Source organism: Oncorhynchus keta, chromosome 36, assembly GCF_023373465.1.
Source record: "Oncorhynchus keta strain PuntledgeMale-10-30-2019 chromosome 36, Oket_V2, whole genome shotgun sequence".
In the NCBI taxonomy this organism is placed as follows: Eukaryota; Metazoa; Chordata; class Actinopteri; order Salmoniformes; family Salmonidae; genus Oncorhynchus; species Oncorhynchus keta.
Window position 1 is genome coordinate 15,523,451 of NC_068456.1, and position 20,447 is coordinate 15,543,897.

Here is a 20,447-nt window from a genome sequence, read left to right on the forward strand (position 1 = left end):
CTTGTGATAATTGTTGTTTCTGCTGGTCAGAGGGAGAAGGCTTTCTGCGTTAAACAAACGGGGTTAAGTCATGTGAGTTATTTTGCCCTCAAGAAAAGGGCACCATTGAAAGGAGTGATTACTAGGGTAGCAGTAAATGTAAAAGTTGATCAACTGAAGGGGAAGATACCTGGTGTTTGATGCTCGTCGTTTGGTGTGACACAGACAGGGTGGGGGATGCAGGCAGGGAGGGGTGAGTGGTGAAACAGAAGAGTCAATATCAGTTTTTGTTTTGTTTTGATGTTGATTCTTTGCCCGACAAAGTAATGTTAGGAGGATATATAAGTTATCCAGTACGAGCTTTTGTGCCGAACACATTACGTTGTTAAAGGTGTTTAACTTATGGGCATGTAGCAGCAGTGTGTAGGAGGGGGTTCCTAGGTGTGAGAAGTGTGCAGAAGGGCATGAGACAAAGGAATGTGTAGCATTGGGGAAAGTAGTGCTATGTGTTAATTGTAGAGGAGCTCATTGGGCTGGGAATCAGAAATATCCTGTGCGAGAGGGGCAGGTTGAGGTTTCCAGGGTTAGATTAGTGCAGAAGTTGTCATATGCTGAGACAGTGAAGAAAGTAGAGGAAGATGGGTCAAGGGTACAGTATATCTGTACCAGTACAGAGGGATAGGCCAACAAGTGAAAAATGTTTCTGTTAGATTGGAGTTTTAGCATTTATAGCAATGGTTATCAACGGTACTCCAGGGATGGAACGTAAGTCACAGGAAATAGAGGTTGTGGTGGCAGCTGCATAGAGGTATTTGGGTGTGCGAGACTTGACATCAGAAGAGTTGCAGGGTGTGTTAAGTAGGTGGTGTCCCATCCTTTCAGGTTGTTGGCCTACCCTAGGACTAAATATATTTAAATAGTGGAGTAGGTGGTGTTATTTGTATTTGTTTGTGAGTGTAGTGTTAGATGGTAGGGTATTTGTTTATTTATTTATATTTTCAAGCAAAGTATAAGGGAGTTCTACTCCAGTCCAGGAGGTGGCGGGGTTGCAACATTTATTGGTTGCCAACCGCCGTTAAACCTCATCGAAGAAGTGGAAGTACTGACTGAAGACTAGTACATATGTTAATAACAGCGCTGGTGTCGAGAACTGACCGTCTACCGATTATCTGGTAAGAAACGGGGTTATACACACGGAGAGAATGTGCACGGATTATTTTTGTGCACTGATAATTTTTGCTGGGAAATGTTTCTAGTGTTTATATAACACTAGAAACATTTCCCAGCAAAAAGTATCAGTGCACATTGTATACATTTGTATACACACGGAGAGAATGTGCACTGATAATTTTTGTCGCACTGATCATTTTTGCTGGGAAATGTTTCTAGTGTTTATATAACACTAGAAACATTTCCCAGCAAAAATGATCAGTGCACATTCTCTCCGTGTGTATACAAATGTATATTATGTCAACATCGAATAGTGTTATTTTTCACATACATTCCGATGTGTGTCCATTGCGCTATTTATTTGTGGTCGTGTCTGAGCTTAAAGTCCCACTTCATTCGTTTCGGATGCATTCAATTATTCCTTTGCACAAATTGTGGTGACAACTGGTTTAAATTATATAGAGTAGGCTACACTATAATATGAAACGTAAGTGCCGTTTCAATGCTAATGGATGGAAACTATTATTAAGTGTACACGGGCCAGGAGTTTTTCCTGACCAAACAAAACAACTGGCACAATGAGGAGTATGATGTACACCAGTGGCCACCGCTTGGTCATGATGAGCTACAGTGCTGGCTTTTGTTCCTGCCCAGCTCTAACCCAACAATGGTTTCAAGCAGGTTTTTTGGTGGTGACTAGTTCATCTACCCAGAATGTCCTTAATATTAGACACTGGGTAAATCAGGACACCTCAATTTCAAGATTGATATTTAAACTATGTGGCCATCCCCATGTGCCCATGTGTAACACAAACCTCTTTAAACCTCTTTAGTATAAGGTCTTTAAATCGCTTTACCTGTCTTACCATCTCTCTCTCCCGGGCCTCTCTGGCAGACATGTTGCCTGTGTTGGTGGTCCATGGGGGAGCGGGGTTTATCCCTAAAGAGCGTGTGCAGCTGTCTTGTGCTGGGGTCCAGGCTGCAGTCAGGGGGGGATACTCCAAACTCCAGGGGCAGGGCAGTGCCATGGATGCTGTGGTAGAGGCTGTCACTCTGCTGGAGAATGACCACCACTACAACGCAGGTAAACACACACCCATGACTAGGGCCTGGAGTCTTTCCTAGCCTGGTCACATGGCCAGAGAAAAACCACCTGGCCCCTCTGAGATCAGCAATAGGGTCAGATAAGGTAAATAGCTCCACCTATATTTACTTGGTACATGGTTCCATGGTAATAATTACGCAATATTAACATGGAATTACCAAATAATTATTCATTTATCTTGTACTTGTTTGTTGTTGTTGTAAACACCAATAGAAACTGTACCATAAATGAAGTGCTACCAGATTTTACTGTCAATGACACTAACCTGGATAAAGAAAGGTTGATAAAGAATGTCACATTTTATTGGTCACATAAAATGCTGGGGTGGCAGGGTAGCCTACTGGTTAGAGCGTTGGACTGGTAACCGAAAGGTTGCAAGTTCATATACCCGAGGTGACAAGGTACAAATCTATCGTCCTGCCCCTGAACAGGCAGTTAACCCACTGTTCCTAGGCAGTCATTGAAAATAAGAATTTGTTCTTAACTGACTTGCCTAGTTAAATAAAGGTAACAATTAAAATAAACATACACGTGTTTAGCAGATGTTATTGCGGGTGTATCAAAATGCGTGTGCTTTTAGCTCCAACAGTGCAGTTTCACAACATATACTCAAAATACACACATCTAAGTAAAGAATAGATAAACACATATCAGAGCGGGATTGGACGAAGATTGTGGCATAGTATAGAGTACAGTATACAATTGAACTCGGAAGTTTACATGCACTTAAGTTGGAGTCATTTAAACTCATTTTTCAAACACTCCACAAATGTATTGTTATTAACAAACTATAGTTGCATGACACAAGTGATTTTTCCAACAATTGTTTACAGACAGATTATTTAACTTATAATTCACTGTATCACAATTCCAGTGGGTCAGATGTTTACATATTGACTGTGCCTTTAAACAGCTTGGGAAATTCCAGAAAATGATGTCATGGCTTTAGAAGCTTCTGATAGGCTAATTGACATAATTTGAGTCAATTGTAGGTGTACCTGTGGATGTTTTTCAAGGCCAACCTTCAAACTTAGTGCCTCTTTGCTTGACATCATGGGAAAATCTAAAGAAATCATCCAAGATCTCAGAAAAACAATTGTAGACCTCCGAAAGGTTGCAAGTTCGAATCCCCGAGCTGACAAGGTACACATCTATCGTCCTGCCCCTGAACAGGCAGTTAACCCACTGTTCCTAGGCCGTCATTGAAAATAAGAATTTGTTCTTAACTGACTTGCCTAGTAAAATAAAGGTAAAATAAAAAAATATATATATTGAAGCAACATCTGAAGACATCAGTCAGGAAGTTAAAGCATGGTTGCAAATGGGTCTTCCAAATGGACAATGACCCCAAGCATACTTCCAAAGTTGTGGCAAAATGGCTTAAGGACATCAAAGTCAAGGGATTGGAGTGGCCATCACAAAGCCCTGACCTCAATCCCAAAGAAAATTTGTGGGCAGAACTGAAAAAGCGTGTGCGAGCAAGGAGGCCTACCAACATGACTCGGTTACACCAGCTCTGTCAGGAGGAATGGGACAAAATTCACCCAACTTATTGTGGGAAGCTTGTGGAAGGCTACCCGACACGTTCAACCCAAGTTAAACAATTAAAAGGCAATGCTACCAAATACTAATTGAGTGTATGTAAACTTATGATCCACTGGGAATGTGATGAAAGAAATAAAATCTTAAATAAATCTTTCTCTACTATTATTCTGACATTTCATATTCTTAAAATCAAGCGGTGATCCTAACTGACCTAAAACAGGGAATTTTTACTTCGATTAAATGTCAGGAAATATGAAAAACTGAGCTGGGTGAATATTGCATCACCCACTGAGCTGGGTGATGCAATATTTACAAACAATTAAAGTGACTAAGAGTACAGTTTATATATATGAGATGAGTAATGCAAGATACAGAGACATTATTAAAGTGGCTAGTGTTTAATTTCCTTAGTGGCCAGTGATTCCTATTTTATGTCTATAGGCAGCATCCTCTGATGTGCTGGAGATGTTTAACCGTCAGTGGTAGAGTATAGAATACAGTACATGAAATGGGTGACGCAATATGTAAACACAATTTAAAAGTGACTAAGATACCGTAGAATAGTGTGGAGTGTAGATTATACATATGAGATGAGTAATGCTAGATACGGAACATTATTAAAGTGGCTATTGATCCATTTCTAAAAGTGTCCAGTGTCCAGTGATTCCTAATCTATGTCTATAGGCAGCCGTCCCTGATGTGCTAGTGATGGCTGTTTAGCAATCTGATGGCCTTGAGATAGAAACTGTTTTTCAGTCTCGGTACCAGCTTTGATGCACCTGTACTGACCTCTCCTTCTGGATGATAACGGGTTAAACAGGCAGTGGCTCGGGTGGTTCATGTCCTTGATGATCTTTTTGGCCACCCTATAGCATCGGGTACTGTAGGGGTCCAGGAGGGCGGGAAGTTTGCCCACCGGTAATGCGTTGGGCAGACCGTACCACCCTCTGGAGAGCTTTGCGGTTGTGATACAGCCCGCCAGGATGCTCTCAATTGTGCATCTGTAAAAGATTGGGTGTTTTAGGTGTTAAGCCACATTTCTTCAGCCTCCTAAGGTTGAAGAGGCATTGTTGCGCCTTCTTTACCACACTGTCTGTTTGGGTGGACCATTTCAGTTTGTCAGTGATGTGTATGCAGAGGAACTTGAAGCTTTCCACCATCTTCGCTGCGGTCCCATCAATGTGAATAGGGGGTGCGCCCTCTGCTCTTTCCTGAAGTCCATGACCATCTCCTTAGTTTTGTTGACATTGAGTGAGAGGTTATTTTTCTGGCACCACACTCCCAGAGCCCTCACCTCCTCCTTGTAGGCTGTCTCATCGTTGTGGATGTCATAAGGTGAATGCACCAATTTGTAAGTCGCTCTGGATAAGAGCGTCTGCTAAATGACTTAAATGTAAATGTAAATGTTGGTAATCAAGTCTAATACTGTTGTGTCATCTGCAAACTTGAGGATTGAGTTGTTGGTGTGCTTGGCCCACGCAGTCATGGGTGAACAGGGAGTACAGGAGTGGGCTGAGCACGCACCCTTGTGAGGCCCTGGTGTTGAGGATCAGCGAAGCTGTGTTTTTTCCTACCTTCACCATCTGGGGGTGACCCGTCAGGAAGTCCAGGACCCAGTTGCACAGTGCGGGCTTCAGAACGAGAGCCTCGAGCTTGATGATGAGCTTGGAGGGTACTGTGGTGTTGAATGCTTAGCTATAGTCAATTAACAGCATTCTTACATAGGTATGCCTCTTGTCCAGACAGGACAGGGCAGTGTGCAGTGTTGTGGCGATTGCATAATCTGTGGATCTATTGGGGGCTGTAAGGAAATTGAAGAGGTTCTGGGGTGACAGGTAAGGTGGAGGTGATATGATCCTTGACTCTCACAGCACTTCATGATGACAGAGGTGAGTGCTACGGGGCGATAGTCATTTAGTTCAATTTCCTTTTCTTTCTTAGATACAGGGACAATGGTGGCCATCTTGAAGCATGTGGGGCCAACAGACGGGGATAGGGAGAGATTGAATATATCTGTGAACACAACAGCAAGCTGGTCTGCGCATGCTCCGAGGACACGGCTAGGGATACCATCTGGGCCGGCAGCCTTGTGAGGGTTAACATGCTTAAAGGTCTTATGTCGGCCACGCCTAAGGAGAACCCACAGTTCTTGGTAGCGGGTCGTGTCGGTGGCACTGTATTATCCTCAAAGCGAGCGAAGAAGTTGTTCAGCCTGTCCGGATTTAGGGAGCCTTTTTTCTCATATTTGCTTTGTTAAAATCCCCAGCTACAATAAATGCAGCCTCAGGATATGTGGTTTCCAGTTTGCATATTTTATTATCCAGAGATTGGACATTAGCGAGTAAAATACTCTGGTGCGGTGGATGGTGTGCACGCATCCTGAGTCAGACTAGAAGACCGCCTCGAGTACCTCTCCTTCGCCGGCGTTGTTTTGGGGTGGCCTCTGGAATAAGTTTGATTGCTCTCGGGAGAATAATCATGGGATCTGCTCCAGGGAAGTCTTGGCCGTAATGATGGTAGTTCTGGTGAGTTACCGCCACTCTAATATCCAGTTCTCCCCGGCTGTATGTAATTTCACAACAATTCCTGAGCTAATAAAGTAAACGATAGTACATAAACAAACAAAATACTGCAGAGTTGCTGAAGAGCTCGTCGCGATGCTGCCATCTCCTTCTGCGCCATAATCTGAAGACATGTCTCTGTGTCCTCTTGTATCTCTGCATGCATCAGGGCTAGGCTCGGTGTTGAACGCTAAGGGTGAGGTGGAGATGGATGCCATCGTGATGGACGGGAGATATCTGGCCAGCGGAGCTGTTTCTGCGGTCAGAAAAGTGGCCAATCCTGTCCAACTGGCCAGACTGGTCATGGACAAGGTACTGTACACACAGGCACACACACTTTGCTTAGACAGTTCAGGGTGTTTGGTATTTTATTCGGATCTCCATTAGCTGTTACAAAAGCAGCAGCGACTCTTCCTGGGGTCCACATGAAACATGATAATGACATAATACAGAATATTAATGGACAAGGACAGAACTATATAAATATATATATATATATATATTATCTAAAAGCACACGTAGCCTACATATCAATGCATACACAGAAACTATCTAGGTCAAATAGGGGAGAGGCATTGTGCCGCCAGGTGATGCGTCATCTATTTATTGAAACCCAGCGCACTTTCCCACAGCGCTCTCTCACGCGTAAGTAAGTGAGGTACAGTATATTCTCTACATATTGAACATTGTTCCCCATTGAATGAGCCCGTTACCCATTGCAGACGAGCCATCTGTGTCTGACTGGAGAGGGTGCCAGTCAGTTTGCCCGGTCGATGGGTGTACCCGAGGTGCCAGAGGAATCACTGATCACAGAGTATGCCCGTATGCGCTGGAAGAAGAACCTGGCAGCTGATGCCAACCCGGTGGAGTGCCAGATGTAAGATAAAGCATGACATGATATTTCATACCATAGAGTTGAATACATTAGGTAGATATTGAAATGGATTGTAACATGATGAGATGTATGATAGTGTGACATGATTGAACATAGCATGGTATGATAGATGTTAATGACATTTTTAATTGAAGTGTGTCTGTCACAGGGGCAAGATGGGTACGGTAGGGGCGGTGGCAGTGGATGCAGAGGGGAACATAGCCTGTGCCACCTCCACCGGTGGCATGCTGAACAAGATGGAGGGCAGGGTGGGGGACACAGCATGTATCGGTGAGACATCTGATGTTATGTCTTATGAGGTAAAGAGATGTGGAGAGGAAGTAAGAGAGAGAAAGAGAGGAGTGGGGAAATGAGGAAGAGACCTTTAGCTTTAACAGTGATCCAGAAAGCTGAGTAGCTTGGTGAACCTTGACCGCTGAGACGTGGAGGAATGTGTGGTGGTGTGGAGCCACTCACTTACGACCTGCTGGGTTAATATTTGACTATGGAGATTATTACAGCCAGCAGTCTGAACAACACACACTGCTACCTCAAACATATAGATTGCTTCATAAAAGTGCAGAGGCACAGGCATACAGTACGTACACAACATATGCACATACATTTACACACATACACAGAACAGGGGTTAAACAATCTTACTTGCATGTAATTGAAGAAGTGGTAAGTGCAGTCTCATGGTGAGACATGTTCTCATGTTAATCAGTGATGCTGGTAAACTATCAATGATCAGCTATGCAATTCACCCAAATATCCCCTTTCACTGACATGCCTTTAGAAGTGAATCGCTGTCAAGAGTGTCATAGATCACTAGTTTACAAACGTAAGGGCTACCTGGAACCGTTCTGAGCCCTCGCCTGCTATATACTGAGTGCTGACTGTAGAGTTGGTAACCCACCGCAGGTTGTCCGGTTAGAACCAGGCAGATATTATAAATAGGTTTATGTCACCACTAACCAACTAACCACTGCATTCAATACACAACTTTGTGTGAGTTGAGTGAAGTGTGTATTTTGTAAAGAGAAAAATAACTTAAAAGGTTAAATAGGCCAGTAAATGTACAGATATGCATGTAGAGCTCGCCAGCTTGTAGTCGTAAAAAAAAAAAAAAATTGTTGGCAATTTCTACCCCTGGTCATTCCTGTGGGGGAAAGAATTGGGTTTTGGGATGAAGGCCAAAAAACAAGTTATGAGGTTAACACAGGTTTCGGAGATCTTTTATATGTTCTGTTCTATGAGATAGTGTCCGTTAACATGACCTTTTTATAAAAATGTTAATTCGGAAGTGTGGTCCATATACAAAGGTAGGAAGCCTGCATGAACTTCACAAACACAGTAGTATAAATAAGTTGGCACACCAAAGTGTCTCACGGGTTGAACTGAGGCACACATTAACTTGGCTCGGCCATCTCCTACTCCCGTTGGCCCTTCCCACTGGGCACATCACGGCATTTCAATGTGGAAATGTGGTCAATATTTGGTTGAGCAGTGATCAATGAGATGTCAACCTTTATTCACCCTCTCAAAAAGACAACCAGAAGATTGAATTGCCAATGTGGTATTACTATGCTTTCAACCATTTAAAAGCACAAACAAATTCCAATGGAAGAACAATGACAGATTTTGGTTTAGTTTTGAATTGCAGTTGAGATTACATTCAAAGTTTTTTTTTAAATCTCAGGGAGGTTACAAGTACAAAAAAAACAAAAAACAATGATATGCCCAACTCACCCCACATTTCCCATCCACGAGCCTGTTGATTTTGCAGCAATGCTGCCTGTCAGCAGTAATCTTCTCAGATTGAGAGTTTCAAGGGGCTATCATCGTTAAGTAACACACTAGATGCAAAGCATTAAATACACAGTATAAAATAATGCACTTTGAAATACATTTTGTAACTTTGCCCCAGAAGCATTTAACTGCAAGGGACTCCCCTGGAAATGTGCCTACCTCAAATCAAATCAAATTTGATTTGTCACATACACATGGTTAGCAGATGTTAATGTGAGTGTAGCGAAATGCTTGTGCTTCTAGTTCCGACAATGCAGTATTAACCAACAAGTAATCTAGCTAACAATTCCAAAACTACTACCTTATAGACACAAGTGTAAGGGGATAAAGAATATGTACATAAAGATATATGAATGAGTGTTGGTACAGAGCGGCATAGGCAAGATACAGTAGATGGTATTGAGTGCAGTATATACATATGAGATGAGTATGTAAACAAAGTGGCATAGTTAAAGTGGCTAGTGATACATGTATTACATAAAGATGCAGTAGATGATATAGAGTACAGTATATACATATACATATGAGATGAATAATGTAGGGTATGTAAACATTATATTAGGTAGCATTGTTTAAAGTGGCTAGTGATATATTTTAAATTTCCAATCAATTCCCATTATTAAAGTGGCTGGAGTTGAGTCAGTGTGTTGGCAGCAACCACTCAATGTTAGTGTTGGCTGTTTTACAGTCTGATGGCCTTGAGATAGAAGCTGTTTTTCAGACTCTCGGTTCCAGCTTTGATGCACCTGTACTGACCTCGCCTTCTGGATGATAGCGGGGTGAACAGGCAGTGGCTCGGGTAGTTGTTGTCCTTGATGATCTTTATGGCCTTCCTGTGACATCGGGTGTTGTAGGTGTCCTGGAGGGCAGGTAGTTTGCCCCCGGTGAGGCGTTGTGCAGACCTCACTCTGGAGAGCCTTACGGTTGTGGGCGAAGCAGTTGCCGTACCAGGCGGTGATACAGCCCGACAAGATGCTCTCGATTGTGCATCTGTAGAAGTTTGTGAGTGCTTTTGGTGACAAGCAGAATTTCTTCAGCCTCCTGAGGTTGAAGAGGCGCTGCTGCGCCATCTTCACGATGCTGTCTGTGTGGGTGGACCAATTCAGTTTGTCTGTGATGTGCACGCCGAGGAAGTTAAAACTTACTACCCTCTTCACGTAGGTATTCCTCTTGTCCAGATGGGTTAGGGCAGTGTGCAGTGTGGTTGAGATTGCATCGTCTGTTGACCTATTTGGGCGGTAAGCAAATTGGAGTGGGTCTAGGGTGTCAGGTAGGGTGGAGGTGATATGGTCCTTGACTAGTCTCTCAAAGCACTTCATGATGACGGAAGTGAGTGCTACGGGGCGGTAGTCGTTTAGCTCAGTTACCTTAGCTTTCTTGGGAACAGGAACAATGGTGGCACTCTTGAAGCATGTGGGAACAACAGACTGGGATAGGGATTGATTGAATATGTCCGTAAACACACCAGCCAGCTGGTCTGCGCATGCTCTGAGGGCGCGGCTGGGGATGCCGTCTGGGCCTACAGCCTTGCGAGGGTTAACACGTTTAAATGTTTTCCTCACGTCGGCTGCAGTGAAGGAGAGTCCGCATGTTTTAGTTGCAGGCCGTGTCAGTGGCACTGTATTGTCCTCAAAGCGGGCAAAAAAGTTATTTAGTCTGCCTGGGAGCAAGACATCCTGGTCCGTGATGGGGCTGGTTTTCTTCCTGTAGTCCGTGATTGACTGTGGACCCTGCCACATACCTCTTGTGTCTGAGCCGTTGAATTGAGATTCTACTTTGTCTCTATACTGACGCTTAGCTTGTTTGATTGCCTTGCGGAGGGAATAGTTACACTGTTTGTATTCGGTCATGTTTCCGGTCACCTTGCCCTGATTAAAAGCAGTGGTTTGGGCTTTCAGTTTCACTCGAATGCTGCCATCAATCCACGGTTTCTGGTTTGGGAATGTTTTAATCGTTGCTATGGGAACAACATCTTCAACGCACGTTCTAATGAACTCGCTCACCGAATCAGCGTATTCGTCAATGTTGTTGTCTGACGCAATTCGAAACATATCCCAGTCCACGTGATGGAAGCAGTCTTAGTGTGGAATCAGATTGGTCGGACCAGCGTTGAACAGACCTCAGCGCGGGAGCTTCTTGTTTTAGTTTCTGTCTGTAGGCAGGGATCAACAAAATGGAGTCGTGGTCAGCTTTTCCGAAAGGAGGGCGGGGCAGAGAAGAGAATTCCCTTGGTAGATAATGCAGTCGACATTTGATTGTGAGGAATTCTAAATCAGGTGAACAGAAGGACTTGAGTACCTGTATGTTGTTATGATCACACCACGTCACGTTAACCATGAAGCATACGCCCCCGCCCATCTTCTTACCAGAAGATGTTTGTTTCTGTCTGCGCGATGCGTGGAGAAACCAGTTGGCTGCACCGACTCCGATAGTGTCTCTCCAGTGAGCCATGTTTCCGTGAAGCAAAGAACGTTACAGTCTCTGATGTCCCTCTGGAATGCTACCCTTGCTCGGATTTCATCAACCTTGTTGTCAAGAGACTGGACATTGGCGAGAAGAATGTTGGGGAGTGGTGCACGATGTGCCCGTCTCCGGAGTCTGACCAGAAGAACGCTCCGTTTCCCCCTTTTACGAAGTCGTTTTTTTGGGTCGCCGGCTGGGATCCATTCCATTGTCCTGGGTGAAAGGCAGAACACAGGATCCGCTTTGCGAAAGTCATATTCTTGGTCGTACTGATGGTGAGTTGACACTGCTCTTATGTTCAGTAGTTCTTCTCGACTGTATGTAATGAAACCTAAGATGACCTGGGGTACCAATGTAAGAAATGACACGTAAAAAAAACTAAAAACTGCATAGTTTCCTAGGAAGCGAGGTGGCCATCTCTGTCAGCGCCGTTCAACCTGATTTAGAGAACGCAGTGATCAGTTGGGAGTTGGGGCCAATTTTACGTAAAACATTTCCTCTATGTTAAATACAGTCTGTGAACAAACTTAAAATCAATAAATTGATGGTTTGGATTATGGGATGCCAAGGTCATATTTGTCCATATTGTATTCCAGTTAAAGGGTCGTTCAGATTCAATTAGATATGTCGAACATACTTTAATGGATAGGTCAGAATATGTTGCTTTCCAAAAGCTGTTTATATACACTACATGACCAAAAGTATGTGGACAACTGCTCGTCGAACATCTCATTCCAAAAGCACGGACATTGCTGCTATAATAGCCTCCTCCTCCGCAGTTGGCGTTCCAATTCATCCCAAAGGTGTTCGATGGGGTTGAGTTCAGGGCTCTGTGCAGGCCAGTCAAGTTCTTCCACACCGATCTCGACAAACCATTTTTCTGTATGGAACTCATTTTGTGCACTACGGCATTGTCATGTTGGAACAGGAAAGGGCCTTTCCCAAACTGTTGCCACAAAGTTGGAAGCACAGAATCGTCTAGAATGTCATTATATTAATATATAGCATTAATATGTCCCTTCACTGGAACTAAGGGGCCTAGCACGAACCATGAAAAATAGCCCCAGACCATTATTCCTCCTCCACCAAACTTTACAGTTGGCACTATGCATTGGGGCAGGTAGCGTTCTCCTGGCATTGGCTCCAAACCCAGATTCATTTGGAACTCTTTTTGGAACTCTATAGTGAGTTTTGACTGTAAATCAAATAATAATTGATTTAAACACACTTTTGCAAATAAGGTGTACAGTAGCCTCAACAGCACTCTATAGGGTAGCACCTTGGTGTAGCAAGCTAGCTTCCGTCCTGCTCTGGGTACATTGACTTCAATACAAAACCTAGGAGGCTCATGGTACTCACACCTTCCATAGACTTATACAGTAATTATGACAACTTCCAGAGGATGTCCTCCAGCCTATCAGAGCTATTTCAGTATGAACTGACATGTTGTCCACCCAATCAAAGGATCAGATAATTAATCTAGTACTGAAAGCATAAGCTACAGCTAGCTAGCACTGCAGTATATAAAATGTTGTGAGTAGTTTACTCAAAGAGAGAGAACAACAGTTGAACAGTTTTGAACAAAATAATTTCTTCCAAAATGAAGAATTTCTTTTTAAGTTTAATTTAGTTAGCTAGCAAATGCAACTGTCTAGTTTAGCCTACTGAAAGACCCTGCTCAAACAGGGGGATGCTATGTTAGCTAGCTGGCTATGACTTTACAACACTGGAACTCTTCCCAGTCAAAGTATGCTGTTGGTATTACTAATTTATTGCCACCGGAGCCCACCCGTGTAACTACTTACGAACGTTATGCTGTAACATTACTGCATGGTTGTAGTGGGGTTTACTGATGCATTAGTTCTATTAGCTATGACATTACTTTAGCTAATATGGTGAAAATGATGTAGGCTGTGTGTGGCGGTTTGGCTTTGATTTTTTTTCACCTGGTCACGTACAGCTGATGTGTTGTGCATTGAAGTCTGCAAACGAAGGGCAGAGGTTTCGAAAAGGAGAGCGCATAGATGTGAGGAGGAATACAACGTGGCTGCTATGAAAGTGAACTGTGTTTACGTGTGATCAGGGGTGTATTCATTTAGTCAATTTCTTAAACTGAACAGAACAAAACTGGGATAAACATACCTGAATTTGTCCAATGTAAACTCTTGTTTGCAACTGTTGGACTAATGATTACACCCTATATCAGCTCAATGCAGGCAAGAGTGTGCAAGGCGGTATTGCATGTCACTGTCTATGTGTCACTGTCTGTCACCTCAAATGTGTCTCTCGACCTGTGTGCACCTACGTTGTAAACTTTTATTCATAGGCTAGGTTGTAGCAACCTCATGATGGGAATAGGGGAAATTCAAGTATCATGTAGTAGCCTAAACCTATCGCTGTTACATTGAAGTGGGTGAATGGAATATGAATGAGAGTCATCCTATATGCTGTAATAAAAAATAAGGTGACTGACCACCACTGGTAGAGATGGAGTCTTACATTGGGTCTTGAGAGGCACTAGTGCTGATTTGGTTAGATAAATTCAGCTTCATCAAAATCTGTCAAATTAATCTATGGTCATCAATGCGTTTGGAAGCGATTGAGATGCATTGTCTAGATATAGTAAAATATCATCCGCGTACAATGAGATGAAGTGATCAGTAGATTTCATGGAAATTGGTGTTTTTTCCTATAATTTGGCATATTGCCTCAGCCAGGGGTTGCATGGATAATACGATAAGCACAGGTGAGATTGGATCGCCTTGTCTGTTATTTCTAGTGATTCTGAAAGGAGCAGAGTGGATATTGCCTGTTAGAACTATGGCTAGGGATTGGCATATATTATTTGAATCATATTAATGAAATTGCCGCCAATTCCCATATGTTCCAAGACCGACCAGAGATACAGCGCCTTCAGAAAGTTTTCATACCCCTTGACGTTTTCCACATTTTGTTACGTTACAGCCTTATTCTAAAATGGATGACATTTTTCCCCCCCTCATCAATCTACACACAATACCCCATAACGACGAAGCAAAAACAGGTTTTTAGAAATGTTTGCTAATTTGTATAAAATAAAACAAACTGAAATATCTCATTTACATAAGTATTCAGACCTTTACTCAGTACTTTGTTGAAGCACCTTTGGCAGCTATTACAGCATAGAGTCTTCTTGGGTATGACGCTACATGCTTGGTACACCTGTAGTTGGTTGAGTTTCTCCCATTCTTCTCTACAGATCCTCTCAAGCTCTGTCAGGTTGGATATGGAGCGTTGCTGCACAGCTATTTTCAGGTATCTCCAGAGATGTTCAATTCCAGGCTCTGTCTGGGTTCAATTCCAGGCTCTGTCTGGGCCACTCAAGGACATTCAGAGACTTGTCCCAAAGCAATTCCTGCATTGTCTTGGCTGTGTGCTTAGGGTTATTGTACTGTTTGAAGGTGAACATTCGCCCCAGTCTGAGGTCCTGAGTGCTCTGGAGCGTTTTTTTCATCAAGGATCTCTCTCTACTTCGCTCTGTTCATCTTTGCCTCGATCCTGACTAGTCTCCCAGTCCCTGCTACTGAAAAACAACCCCACAGCATGAATCTGCCACTATGCTCCACCGTAGGGATGGTGCCAGGTTTCCTCCAGATGTGATGCTTGGCATTCAGGCCAAAAAGTTCAATCTTGGTTTTATCAGACCAGATTATCTTGTTTCTCATGATCAGAGTGATTAGGTGCCTTTTGGAAAGCCTTTTGGAAGGCCTCTGTCTGGCAATTCTACCATGAAGGCCTGATTGATGGAGTGCTACAGAGATGTTTTTCCTTCTTGAAGGTTCTCTCATCTCCACAAAGGAACACTAGAGCTCTGTCAGAGTTACCATCAGGTTCTTGGTCACCTCCCTGGCCAAGGCCCTTCTCCCCTGATTGCTCAGTTTGGCCAGGCGGCCAGCTTTACGAAGGGTTTTGGTGGTTCCAAACTTCTTCCATTTAAGAATGATGGAGGTCACTGTGTTCTTAGGGACCTTCAATGCTACAGACAGATCTTTGCCTAGTCACAATCCTGTCTCTGAGCTCTACGGAAAATTCCTTCGACCTCATGGCTTAGTTCTTGCTCTGACATGCACTGTCAACTGTGGGACCTTATATAGACAGACAGGTGTGTGCTTTTCCAAATCATGTCCAATGAATTAAATTTACCACAGGTGGACTTCAGTCAAGTTGAAGAAACATCTCAAGGATGATCAAGGGAAACAGGATGCACCCGAGTTCAATTTTGAGTCTCATTGCAAAGGGGCTGAATACTTCTGTAAATAAGGTATTTCTGTTTTTATTTTGAATACATTTGAAAAAATGTCTAAAACATAACAAAATGTGTAAAAGTCAAAGGGTCTGAATACTTTCCGAAGACACTGTATGACCATTCCTGTCTAAAAAGCTTTTTCTGCATCGATAGATAATGCAGGCCAAGCAGCTTTTTCTGATGAGGCATCTAAGATATGTAGTAGTTGACGGAGGTTACCCGAGTATAAGCACATTTTCACAATCCAGCTTTTGCCCTTGTGGACCAATTTTGGTAAGTAAACCTCGAGACGGGACGACAATGTTGTGGAAATTCACCACTGAGGACTCAAATCACAGTAAATGAAGCAAACTTTATTATCATTACTGGTGAGGTTCACTAACTCAATACAAGCCTGATGAAACTCCATGGTTGGTTCCATGGTTGGTTCCTACATGTGACTTGACTGATACCCCACCAGGCTTCTTACCTTGAAACTGAGATATTGTATTACTCCCTTAAGTTCCCAGATCATTGTTCTAGGTGTACTGACAAATTGCTTATGAGTGATACTGTGGTTTACTCCTTTGTGTAGTCAATCTGTCACTCACATGAACCCAACCAAGACAGGTCATTACAAAGCAGCATTGTGCTAAACTTACGATCTGATACACACAAAGAGAATTTCCAACATAATTTTGGAAAACCGTTTAATACCTGTGTTTATCAAAGGGGGCGATAGTGAGAACACTTTTTTAAAATAAAAGTTCAATTAGTGCTGTATTCACATCTGTCCTAAATGAACCTTTGTGAATGGCGAATGGTATTAATCCTTTAGAGCAATAGTGGACCTAATTTATTAAAACATTTTGATTAAAATATTTCAAATATTCTTAATCCTATTCTTTAAATTGTATTTTGGTACAGTTGTAGATGTGAATCCAACATCTAATTTGTTAACTTGTCGACCAGTTAATAGTCTATTTACTGTATTGTAAAAGTGTACCGCAACCAAATATCAACATATGAAGGAGATATACACTGCTCAAAAAAATAAAGGGAACACTTAAACAACACAATGTAACTCCAAGTCAATCACACTTCTGTGAAATCAAAGTTTCCACATAGGAAGCAACACTGATTGACAATAAATTTCACATGCTGTTGTGCAAATGGAATAGACAACAGGTGGAAATTATAGGCAATTAGCAAGACACCCCCAATAAAGGAGTGGTTCTGCAGGTGGTGACAACAGACCACTTCTCAGTTCCTATGCTTCCTGGCTGATGTTTTGGTCCCTTTTTGAATGCTGGCGGTGCTTTCACTCTAGTGGTAGCATAGGACAGAGTCTACAACCCACACAAGTGGCTCAGGTAGTGCAGGTCATCCAGGATGGAACATCAATGCGAGCTGTGGCAAGAACATTAGTGTCCAGAGCATGGAGGCGCTACCAGGAGACAGGCCAGTACATCAGGAGATGTGGAGGAGGCCGTAAGAGGGCAACAACCCAGCAGCAGGATCGCTACCTGCGCCTTTGTGCAAGGAGGAGCAGGAGGAGCACTGCCAGAGCCCTGCAAAATGACCTCCAGCAGGCCACAAATGTGCATGTGTCTGCTCAAACGGTCATAAACAGACTCCATGAAGGTGGTATGAGGGCCCGACGTCCACAGGTGGGGGTTGTGCTTACAGCCCAACACCGTGCAGGACGTTTGGCATTTGCCAGAGAACACCAAGATTGGCAAATTCGCCACTGGCGCACTGTGCTCTTCACAGATGAAAGCAGGTTCGCACTGAGCACATGTGACAGACGTGACAGAGTCTGGAGACGCCGTGGAGAACGTTCTGCTGCCTGCAACATCCTCCAGCATGACCGGTTTGACGGTGGGTCAGTTGTGGGGGGGGGGGCATTTCTTTGGGGGCCACACAGCCTTCCATGTGCTCGCCAGAGGTAGCCTGACTGCCATTAGGTACCGAGATGAGATCCTCAGACCCCTTGTGAGACCATATGCTGGTGCGGTTGGCCCTGGGTTCCTCCTAATGCAAGACAATGCTAGACCTCATGTGGCTGGAGTGTGTCAGCAGTTCCTGCAAGAGGAAGGCATTGATGCTATGGACTGGCCCGCCCGTTCCCCAGACCTGAATCCAATTGAGCACATCTGGGACATCATGTCTCGCTCCATCCACCAACGCCACGTTGCAACACAGACTGTCCAGGAGTTGGCGGATGCTTTAGTCCAGGTCTGGTAGGAGATCCCTCAGGAGACCATCCGCCACCTCATCAGGAGCATTCCCAGGCATTGTAGGGAGGTCATACAGGCACGTGGAGGCCACACACACTACTGAGCCTCATTTTGACTTGTTTTAAGGACATTAAGTCAAAGTTGGATCAGCCTGTAGTGTGGTTTTCCACTTTAATTTTGAGTGTGACTCCAAATCCAGACCTACATGGGTTGATAAATTTGATTTCCATTGATCATTTTTATGTGATTTTGTTGTCAGCACATTCAGCTATGTAATTAAAAAAGTATTTAAAGAATATTTAATTCATTCAGATCTAGGATGTGTTATTTTGGTGTTCCCTTTATTTTTTTGAGCAGTGTATATATTTTGTGCCACTGATTTAGTCTGGCTTTAATTCCAATTGTCTACAAATGAATAATTGATATGTTGGATTCACGTCTCCATCTCAACCAAAACCAAAGTTAAAGAATAGGACATAATCTAATCAAACTTTAAATTCCCTTTTAAATAAAGTTTGATTTGATTTAGTCCTATTCTTTAACTTGGATTTTTGGATGAGATGTTGATGTAAATCCGACATCTAATTATTAACTTGAAGATTACATTAGAAATCAGGCCTAGGGTTTCAAGCTTTGGTAATTTGTTGTCTATTGATAGCTGAACCCTGGGTTGAATTGAAACAATAGCTGTTGATGACTTTGCAGATGCTAAATTTGCTTAAATTTTCTCAAAACAGTTTGTCGATTACGTTTTTCAAATCCAATGTATTTTCCATATAGATACAATATTTTTCCATATTACGTTTTTTTCCCCCTCTCTTTTTTGGAAACTCACCTGACACCCAAGGGGAGAGTACCAAAAAAGGTTACTGTCTGACTGGCTTGTCAAGAAAATACCCTTAAAGGTGCAGGGCCTTTTTTTAATACTCTGTTTGTTTACAACTTTTCTTTATGGTACCTATAAAGAGCATTCTGTAAATGTAGTCTATTCTATTGTTTACCTCGCCATCGAGTGGCTCAAAGTGGAAACGGCACCCTCAGACAACCAGGTATGTTACAGCTATGCCACGCTATCAAGGCTAGAAAAGGTTTCCACACCACTTCTACTAATCCAGTTGTAAAATTGGTAATTCATTACGGAAGACTGATTTTTCAAGTATTCCAACAGGCTTTAAGACCACGTGAAAGTCCATACATGTAGCAGATGTTTCCCTCTTATAGTGTGTGAAAAGCAGTGTGTATGTGTTTCAGGGTGTGGGGGTTATGCTGATAACAGGGTTGGAGCAGTGTCCCCGACGGGCGAGGGTGAAGCCATCATGAAGGTCACTCTGGCTAGACTCATCCTGTTCCACATGGAGCAAGGTAACACACACGATTTATGAAAAAAAAAGATTGCATGTCAATCAGTAACTCCATCCATTGATAATCTCATCCATGCATCAATCCATCCATTTATCCTCCCTCCCTGGTGTGTCCCCTGCAGGGCGCAGCGCGGAGGCAGCAGCAGACGAGGCCTTGGCCTATATGAAGGACAGGGTGGGAGGTCTGGGGGGAGTGGTGGTGGTAGACCCCCAGGGTGAATGGTCTGTCCGCTTCAGCAGCTTGCAGATGGCCTGGGCTGCAGCCCAGCAACAAACACTCCACTATGGCCTGTACACTGGAGAACACTTCACAAAGAACATAGACGACCCCTACTAACACACACTTCACGTCCACGTATGTGTTGAGAGAGAGTCTAAAAGAAACCCTACTAACAAGCATAGGTAAACAATTCATAGAACGCACTGAATTGAACATTTTCCATCCACTAGACTCTTACCATAACTGTGTTTTTAGCAATCAGTATTATTTCCATTTTTTCTAATCCTCAGATCAATGCTCATATCTAGAGACAGTATTTGGAAAGTGTTGATCAACTGCCAAATGTAACTATGAAGGAATAAAGCGGGTTTTAAAAACAAACAGGCTGTCCTTTCTGAGGGGTTTTCAGTGCCTCATTTGGAGTCCTTAACAGCCATGGTTGGTCATGACATGCATAAATACTAGCAGAGAGTTACACACAAAGATGACACATGGAGTGTGTGTCCCTTACATGTACTGTGGCCTGCTGGCAAAGGTCATGTGCCACTCGGTTTACTCCACTAGATGGTGCAGAACATCAAGATATTGTCTAACGGTTATTTTACATCAATTTGCTTTGGTTGGTTTCTGTCGGATCTCCTTATCTCAGGGGGTGTAGGGGTGTAGTCGGTTCACAAATTCAGGCTAAACCATTCTGTTTGATCTCAATAGTCTGAGGTTGTGTCCTCTGCCAGTCTTCTGTCCTTCCCCTGCCTGCTTTGAAAATGGACCAAAAAATCCAGTCTGCTCTAATCAGTACTGGTGATGTAAAGGAGACTGAGAGATGATGCCATGTGGTATCTGCTGAAATAGG

General features: G+C 43.2%; 1 protein-coding gene across 1 annotated transcript; it reads left to right on the top strand.

The window, feature by feature from the left end:
• The first annotated feature begins 1,023 nt into the window (after positions 1–1,023).
• Positions 1,024–19,975, top strand: asrgl1 (asparaginase and isoaspartyl peptidase 1). The gene is made up of 7 exons (XM_035759846.1): positions 1,024–1,151; positions 2,045–2,233; positions 6,530–6,672; positions 7,083–7,237; positions 7,404–7,525; positions 19,265–19,375; positions 19,497–19,975. Exons 2-7 carry the CDS (start codon positions 2,047–2,049, stop codon positions 19,709–19,711), a joined length of 933 nt encoding a protein of 310 aa, XP_035615739.1. The 5' UTR covers positions 1,024–1,151; positions 2,045–2,046; the 3' UTR covers positions 19,712–19,975.
• Positions 19,976–20,447: the final 472 nt, after the last annotated feature.